The sequence below is a fragment of the Chironomus tepperi genome, unplaced genomic scaffold (genome assembly GCF_022539635.2).
Source record: "Chironomus tepperi strain 1889 unplaced genomic scaffold, CSIRO-AGI_Ctep_v1 contig_85, whole genome shotgun sequence".
Classification (NCBI taxonomy): Eukaryota; Metazoa; Arthropoda; class Insecta; order Diptera; family Chironomidae; genus Chironomus; species Chironomus tepperi.
Window position 1 is genome coordinate 2,612,885 of NW_027226207.1, and position 8,917 is coordinate 2,621,801.

An 8,917-nucleotide genomic window follows, 5' to 3' on the forward strand; every position below is an offset into this window, starting at 1 on the left:
GCCCTATGTGAATTTCACACACAATTTTTCATTCCACTTATGCTTTCGCTTCTCATTGTGATAAAAAATAATATATAATACACAAAAATGTACACGAAGATGCTTTTTCATTCAACATAACGAGGAAGGAGAGAAAAAAAGGAAGCAAAAAAATCTTTAAAGCAATTACATTAATTGAATATTGATTATTGTGTAAGTAGAATGAAATTCGCTCTTATTTTGATCAAGGGACAATCCATTGTTTTAAAAATTCCATTCCAAAAAAATTAAAGGCACTTTTAAGGCTGTCAACTCAATAATTGTTATTGTTATTGATTGTACAGCTGATGAAAAATGAGCTTCATTGGTTGATTTGGGTTGAATGTTTGAGAGAATTATTCATTAAAGGTGATTGATGGTGGATGGCTAGATTCGGGTTTTGGGTGAAGGTTTTGCCAATTTGCTGGTATTTTGAGACTTTATGTCTTGAGTCTCTTTAGATAATACGCATTATATTTAATAGCAGGCTTTAATAGGTATCTGGATACAATCAGTTTTACTTGACGCAATAAATCGGATACACTGTGCACTTAGTTGAATCACAGTGCTTCTGGCTAGGGCTCTAGGGTGATCTATGGCCTCCCTCAAGTGGAGTCTAAAGCTAGCGATCTTCTTCCAATTTCCAATACCATGTGCCATACTTCCGAGAGTTCTTTGGTCGTCCACAAGCTCTTTACTTCTGTCATTAGCTCATATGATAGCCTCTAAACTTAGTCATCTAGTTAAGTATGTCTCCTAAAGCTATCATTAATATTCTTCATATAGCCAGTCAAGCTACAAAGATGTTCATTAAAGATTGCTTTAAGAAAAAGACACAAAATATTTTTTCATAAATAAAGAAATCATAAATGTTGCCACGTGACTAAGCAACTTAGCCTACCCCCTTAAAAAAAGTTCAGAAAATTCAATAAAATTCCATCAAAAATTTCTCAAACCCACATCAATGTCTGAGACAACAAAAAAAAAGTACCTCAAGCAAACAGAGGCAATAAAAAAAATTCTCATGACAGAAATTACACTTTGTGTTTTACAAAATTAAACATCTCTATCACTTACCATCATTTAAATTATTATAATATACACAAAAAAACAAAATTTTTATATATTTTATTTCATTAACTCAAACACAACAGAACAAGAGAAAAAGCAGTCCCAAAAACTTTCTAATTTACTCATTCATCAAGTTAAATATGATTTTTTTTTTGGTAGGAACACGCATGTTGGTTTAACATATAACACAGGATATAACCCTTCTCGAAAAAAATTTGTTTAGTAATAATACACAAAAAAAAAACTTTTTTTTTTTATTCTACATTAAAAATCATTAACTGTATTTTGAGTGAGAAACTGAAAGGTGTGTTATGCATGCATGATGTAGAGACGTTGAGACATGTAAAAAAAGAAATATTCACTTACCTTTTGTTGTCGAGAGATAATTTTTAATATGTGGAAAGGCACTTTAGATTAATTTATGTGAACTTTAGGGTGGATATGTTGTTTTGAGTAAATTAGGATTTTGTATCTGAATTGTCAGTCTTGAGGTATATGCTTATAGTGTCTGTTTACGTGTAAAATGAGTGCAATCCTGTCAAGAGAAGGATCCTAAAGTTCATTTATTTGGTGAAGTTAAATTGGAGTGTATGATTAAGGTTCCCGGAAAGCACACGGATTATTAATGACCGAAAGTCCTATTTCACTCCTTGGATTTATTCTGAGGCTAGATTTCATGGATCTAGAGTAATGCTGGACTAGGATCGGATTTTCACCTACTACTCATAGAAAATGCTGTCATTTTAAGCTCAAAGATCAGAAATTTCATTAAATTGTTCAGTCTAACCCCTAAGCCAGATTCTATCTGATTAGTCCTAAATAAGAATCCAGCACCATTTGCCATTATGACCTTTCCTACTCCATTTTCAGTTCTAGCATTATATTCTCTAAAGTAGACATTCTAACTTCCAAATGAAACACAAAAAGTAGTTTTGCCTTCCTTTAAAGTCTCTGTACAGCAATGATCAATATGAAAAATATCCCAATCTTCTTATTTCATGAAAGTTTAAAAACAAAATGAAATTACGAACCTTTGGAATCTCCATTGAATCATATCTGCATAAACTCACAATATTACTAACAATAATAATTCCATACACTTCATTCCGTACATGCTTATCATCTACACTTATTATGAGTAACAAAATGAATGAGTAAGTGAGACAGGCACACATGAGAGAAAAGCCACATATGAGACTCCAAAAAACAAAAAAAAAAGTGTTATCAAATGTTTATGAAAGTGTTTATATTCTCAGGATATATACAGTACAGTTCAAAAGGTCATTTTCATGGCGAGTGTTTATCGAATGAAAGTTTTATGAATAATTCATGAGCAGCTATAGCTTTTTTTTACCATATCCTAAAAAGAAAAACATACGTACTCATACAGTTTCTGTTCCCTTTTTTTCCCTCTGTTTAAGGTATTTATATTCAAGACTTTGCTTTGTTTGTTCTTTTACTAAGAGGCTTGCCTGCCTGCCTCACTGCTCTCACAGAAAAACTACAAAATACAGCAAAATTTTTATCTGACGATGCATGAGGTATGAGAAGACAAAATATCAGAGAAACTGTATGAGAATGTCAAGTTGATGCTGCTTAAAGGTTTTTATATGGGAGGATTTTGTGGTTGAATTTAAGGCTTGTGAAATCGATAGGCTTGTTATGCTTTTTAGGGTTGAAATAAAGATTCGATGCTATTAAATTTAAAGTGAGATATTTTATGGATTTTATGTGGTTTTTTGGAATTTAAGGCAAAATATTATCGATATGTGAGGTTATTGCAGACACCATACATGATTCCTTACTATTAATTTTGAGTATAATAAGTCCCACACCCACCAATTCCTATTATATTCATGAACTATTCAATTTTTCATCATCTAATTCACATCGTATTAAGCAATTTCCATAATTCCACAACTCATAACCCGCAAACATTGTAAATCCCCTTAATCGGGAACCATCAATTCAATTTTACACTTCTCATCGCGTTCATCTGTTGATGAAGATGAAGATAAAGACGTTTTAATAATTCAATAAATTGAACCGATAAGCTATTGAATTTTCTTCCACAGACTCAATACTTTCTCAATCGATTATAAAATTGAATTAAATTATTTTCATCTACAGATGCTCTGGGAATGAAGAAGAAAAGCTCTCCATTTTTGTGTGTGTGTTGCGGTGATGCTAATAATTTAATTTCAATCATTTATGTTGTGAATATTTTATGTATATAATTTTGGATTTTTTATGGGGAGGCATGTGATTGAGTAGAGCTTATGGAATGAGATAGATATGGAAAGGATGGATACTGGAGGTGCATAGGAAAGGATCCTTGCTCCCACAGGCTCATAGATGCTTGATTATTTCTGATTTTTAGATAGAATAATATTTATGCTTTGTATAGATATACATATGCCAGTATCAAGTTAAGGTACCCTAGGATCAAGACATCTTCCATCCCCATACATCCAGATCATCCTTAACAGATGGCTTAAGCAAAAAACTTAACGAGTACAATCATCTAATAAGCTCGATATTAATAATCACATCAATATATGCATAATGTTCCACACTGTCATTTCCAATAAATTTCATTTAATAAATTACGTATTTAGGTGTCCTTTGAAAAGCTGTAAATTTTATTCCATTAGCAATATTCTTTATTATGTGTTTCGAGAGCATTAACATCGTTGAAAACGTACTCGCATAAATCACATTCTACATTTTTCAACCGCAGATTTATGGGTGCTCTATAAAGCGACACCCTCAAGTACGTACACATATACACTTGTACTATGCTGCCTGCATGAGGATAGAGAAAATGAAAATTCACACCGCAAAAAAGAACAAAATATTTAATTCGTAAATTTTTCAATTATTTTCGTTGAGGTTTTGGAGCGTGTGGCTTAATTCTTTAAGACTATTATAATGTTTTAATTCTATATTGATGTATAAAGCTATGGAATTTTTGAGTGACTGTAAAACTTGTATTTTTGAGTTTGCATGTTTGGGGAGTTGACTAAGAGTGACGCACAGTCATAATTAAGAACTGACCTATATAAGTAATGCACAGCATTAAGACTATAAATTTCCAATGATAATGCGAATAAATGTGGTGTGTCACAGGAAATGCAATCATAATCGTCGATATAGTCATAGTTTTACACAACTCTATGCATCTTTTGTGTTCAGTCCACTTCAAGGTCACCTCCATTTGTAGCTAAACATATACCGTAAATAAATTCATACTTGTTGTAGAATGATCGAAAGCTTGGTAAACACAATACTTTTTAGAAAAAAATCGAACTCGTAGGCATATCCTCCCCAATCTAGATCCATCTATTCTTGTTTGTAGACACGTGTCTGTATCAATTATTATTCAATTGCAATTTTCTTGGTGTTTATAAATTTACCTAAAATAAGAAATTGTTTAGCGTAGGATGTGAAAAATTGATTCAATATTTGAGTTTTGTTTATCTTTAAAAATGAAATGTTACAATCCTAATCTAAGCATTTCTAAATTTGGGTGGATGGTTCATATGTATTTGAATAGATTGAGTATATTAAAGGAATATCTAGCTTGATTTCTACTATGAATAAGCTTTTAAGACACAATTTTAAAGTTATTCGCTTGACATAGAGATCAATTGTGACTTAAGGCCTCCTGAAGCAGGTTCTATAGCTGATTACTGCTTATCAATCATTCGAAAAAAATAAGTTAGAACTTGTCATCAACTGGACATTACATCATCACTCGGGAATACTGTCAACAGATCCAAAAAGATTTATATTACAGTCTACATTCAGCTAGTGATGAAAAACCAACCATCAGCTTTACTATGTATTGACTAAATGGAATTTTAATGAGGCAATAAAAGTCTCACGTTTGCATTTTATGACTTAAAATCTTTATTTTTACAAAATGTAATGTCTTAAAAGTAAATATTGAGTTGTTGTTAATGTAATGGGGAATTTATAAATGCGATCAGTTTTGAGTTAAAAGCACGATGTGGCTAATTTACATGCTTTTATGGATTAATGTTTTAGTCTCCTATAAACCTTAATATTAGGCTTTGATAAAAATTGTTCTAAGTTTTATAAATCAGCATTGTTCAGAATCCATTGCAGATATCGATGAACATTTGTATATACACCTGGACCTTTTCCACAGTCACCTTTTGGACCATACGATACAATTCCATACTGAACTGCTCTTATCTTCTCGTCAAGGTAACGAAGTTGTGTAAGTGGACCACCTGAATCACCTGTTGAATCAGAAATGAAATTTAGTATATTTGTAAGTAAGCAGTAAATGATTAATTTACCTCTACAACTATCACTGCCATCTTCGCTGCCAGCGCAGATGTGTCCTTTAGTTAATGTTGAACTTATTGACTTTCTGCAATCCTCGTGTGTAACATAATCAACATAGGTCCCCAAAAGTACATTCGAAAATGTATTATTGTTGTCAATTCTTCCCCATCCAGTAATGTAAAAGACATCATCAACACTGACATTGTCTTGAGCAAATGGCAGGCAAATTGTATTGATATTTTCCTGATGCAATTTAGCCGGTTCATTCAATTTTATTAATGCAATATCCTCAAATACTTGTCGCCAATGATGTTCGTGTCTTTTAAGTGTAAAATTGGTAATTTCTTGTACTTTTTCAGCACATTCAATCTTATTATCATTATTTGTAACACAATCGGGATCGGATGCTAAATTGTAATCGCCGAGTCTTACTGCAATGCTGTGTGAATGAGAAATAAAAAAGAGGTAAGAAGAAGGAAAAGGCAAAAATTTGTGTTTGGGGATTTTCAAGATGAGTGCTTTAATTTTTGCGATAAGAACGGAAGCAAATTTGTGTAGCTTATGAGGTTTTGTGAATGTAATCAATATGGAAATTATCGGAATTGAAATTTTGTGGGAAGTATTTGGTCTCTTTTATGTGAATAATAAAAGGCTTTTGTGAATTTTAATGTTGTGGATTTGTGTGAAATTTGTAAGGATTTTAAAGTACATGTATAGTATTATGGCTTTATATTATGCAGCCTTAGGATCATTGTAATATATTTGATAATTATTTTGGATTTATTTGGGACTTTGTAAGACTTTTAATGATAATTGTTAGAATAGTTTACTTACGGTGTTTTTGACTGTAGGCAATGTGCTGCTGTGAGAACTAGATTTTCTATAAAAAATAAAAACAAATTAGTTTGATATTTAAATTAACAGAAAATTCCCCGGCATCTTCATATTGTTTAGGAAATCGATTGAATTGCTTTATAGGAAGAAGAAATTCAAACTATTAATGTCATCGGAATTAAATAGTTGACGTCTTTGAAGCTCATTTTAATTTAATTAGGAATTTTTTTTTGCAAAATTAAAGTTAAAAGAAGGGAAATTTGATGACTATTTACTGGAATGACAATTATGCAGAAGTAAAATCCCCCAAAAATTGATGATATAATTTAGATTTAGACAAAATTAACGTCATTGCATGTTCATTCTATTCAACCTACTATGGTTACTGTTTCATGAGTAATAAATGCCCATAAGACATTTTGAGATTCTATGCTGACTGAACCGATGAATCATCAAGGAATTCCATTAAAATTCATTCAGGTTTACAGTTCAAATTATATTTTAAAACATATACTATTTGCGTCATGGTAGTAATTATTTTACATGTTTCATATGGTTTTTATCCCATGAATGCATTTATATTACACCATGATCAACTTTCTGCATTGGAATGACGCAGATTCACGAGTCGTCAGATGTATTGAGTTGATATTACCTTGATTAACTTTCACTATTTTGTTGCGTTTTTAATATTTTACAAATATCGTCTATTAAGTGTTTATAGGCTACTAGTATTTGCGGAGATTGTTATTATGTGGATATTGTTTAAGCAAATGATGAGACACACGTTTGACGTGACTAATGCTTTAAAATATTCAATTAGACCAGCTTTGAGAATAAGAATTCAAAACAAAACACAGTCATACTCAAAATATTGATGCCAATCTTGTGTCCACGAGTAAATGTGCTGATTTTAACAGATTTGATTAATAATTGAATTGTACTTCTGTATGGTCATAGAAACTTATTAATATTAAATCCATATCTCAGTATTACTGTTATTATTATGACTTGCGAGTATGTCTAATCAAATAAAGCATTATCAATGAATTTGTCAAGTGGATGAAACAGTTTCTGCACAATTAATAACTTTTTAATTATTCTCTTGAAACCCGAATCATATTTTGTGTTAGAAATGAAATAAAACTGATTAAGCTATTCTTATGATTGGGTGCGGCTTGAAATTCGCATTCAATCTTAAATTAGTCACTCAAAACAGCAGATAAGTTGTGATGTCAATGTGCTTATTGTCAACTTTATTAATTTTTTTTGCATTTGCATAATGAAAGTTAAACAAAGAGTTTTATTAGCACCTTATTCGTGCGTTATGGACATATAACAACATATTACCTCAATGCCAGCTAGATGATAATTTTGCTAACTGCATGAGCTCATCGCACGTGAATCCATTGTTCAATAAAATCGTTAATCTTTTCTTTATTAACTACAGATCCCATTTCTATGAATCATAACCGCAATAATTTCCATCCCATAACTTTTAACGCATGAAAAACGAGGATCGCACTTACCACTGATTAATGTACCGGCACAATCAACCGATGTTGTATTTGTCTTTTCATTGAAATAAACTATCGCAACCATCCAAGGATTTGCCTTTAATTCTGTTTCCTTTCCATTGTGAATTTTGTGTACTCCGGTATGTACTCCACATCGTTCATTATTAAATAATTTGAAGTTTTTATGCATCTTTAAACTTTCTGGACTATCGGCAGGTCGTTTTGTTGTTTCCATAACTCCTTGTGAATTTTCATTGAAATTATTTATAAATTTTGATTTGAGGGCCTCATTTTGTACATGAGACTCATTAACTTTAAGAGCAATATCCTTCGGATGTTCATGTTCAAAATTATTCACTTTTGAGATTAAAAAATATACTAAAACTATTGCAAAACACGCACTTATCACAGCTATGAGAATTTTCACTATTTGATTCATGATTAATACTTGATTATTGTAACTTAAACTTGATTATTAAATTATAAATAATTATTCTCTAATTGACTTGTTCACTGTTTGAAGTTCTGTTTAATATTAAGCCACAATCGAGCAATACTGGGAGATTATAAACACAAACATCTTCCTTACAACGATTGTGAAATTTTCTTCTTACATTCAAGGCACATTTATGACGTCAAATGAGAAATTCATTCACACGCAGACTGACTTACGTTGTTCGGAATTACCACGATTATTTATTATTTTATTAAGCTCAGCAATTGAGCGATGTGAGCGAGATACTGAATATGAAAAATGTAGCGAAAAAATATCCACATGGTAAACGAGTTATAAATATTTACAGTTGTGATCATGAGAGAGTTAAGAGAGTAAAAAATGCACAAAACAAGTTAATCATCAATGTTTTTGTTTACACCGGCATAAAGGCAGACTAGCGGGGTTTTGATGTATCGGAATGCAATTAAACAGTTGTGATTAATAATTCATGACCTATACTGTAGTATTAACATTATTAATGTGTTTAAAATTAGATTTTATTGTTTTGGGAATAGGTGTCAAGTTTGATGTGAATTAATATGTAAAATCCCAGTGAGGAAATGTTGTCTACGAGTGTAGGAATTTTTCTAGGAAGATGCATTTAATTAGAATGATTACGTAACGACTAGGTGTCTGGAAACTCTCAGGGGTCGTTAATAACATC

At 31.4% G+C, this 8,917-nt stretch overlaps 1 protein-coding gene across 1 annotated transcript; it reads right to left on the reverse strand.

The window, feature by feature from the left end:
• Positions 1–4,977: 4,977 nt before the first annotated feature.
• On the reverse strand, positions 4,978–8,477 carry LOC139086270 (venom protease-like). The gene is made up of 4 exons (XM_070634674.1): positions 7,770–8,477; positions 6,241–6,286; positions 5,418–5,845; positions 4,978–5,357 (listed from the first exon to the last, which is right to left on the reverse strand). The coding sequence occupies exons 1-4, from the start codon at positions 8,194–8,196 to the stop codon at positions 5,188–5,190; spliced, it is 1,071 nt and encodes a 356-aa protein (XP_070490775.1). The 5' UTR covers positions 8,197–8,477; the 3' UTR covers positions 4,978–5,187.
• Positions 8,478–8,917: the final 440 nt, after the last annotated feature.

Bases quoted from the DNA above. Each gene is read 5' to 3' on its own strand.
- LOC139086270 (XM_070634674.1), bottom strand. From the start codon at position 8,196: ATGAATCAAATAGTGAAAATTCTCATAGCTGTGATAAGTGCGTGTTTT. The intron at 6,287-7,769 runs GTAAGTGCGATC...TATTTTTTATAG, and splicing joins TGCCGGTACATTAATCAGTG to AAAATCTAGTTCTCACAGCA. The intron at 5,358-5,417 runs GTAAATTAATCA...CTGATTCAACAG, and splicing joins TGGCAGTGATAGTTGTAGAG to GTGATTCAGGTGGTCCACTT.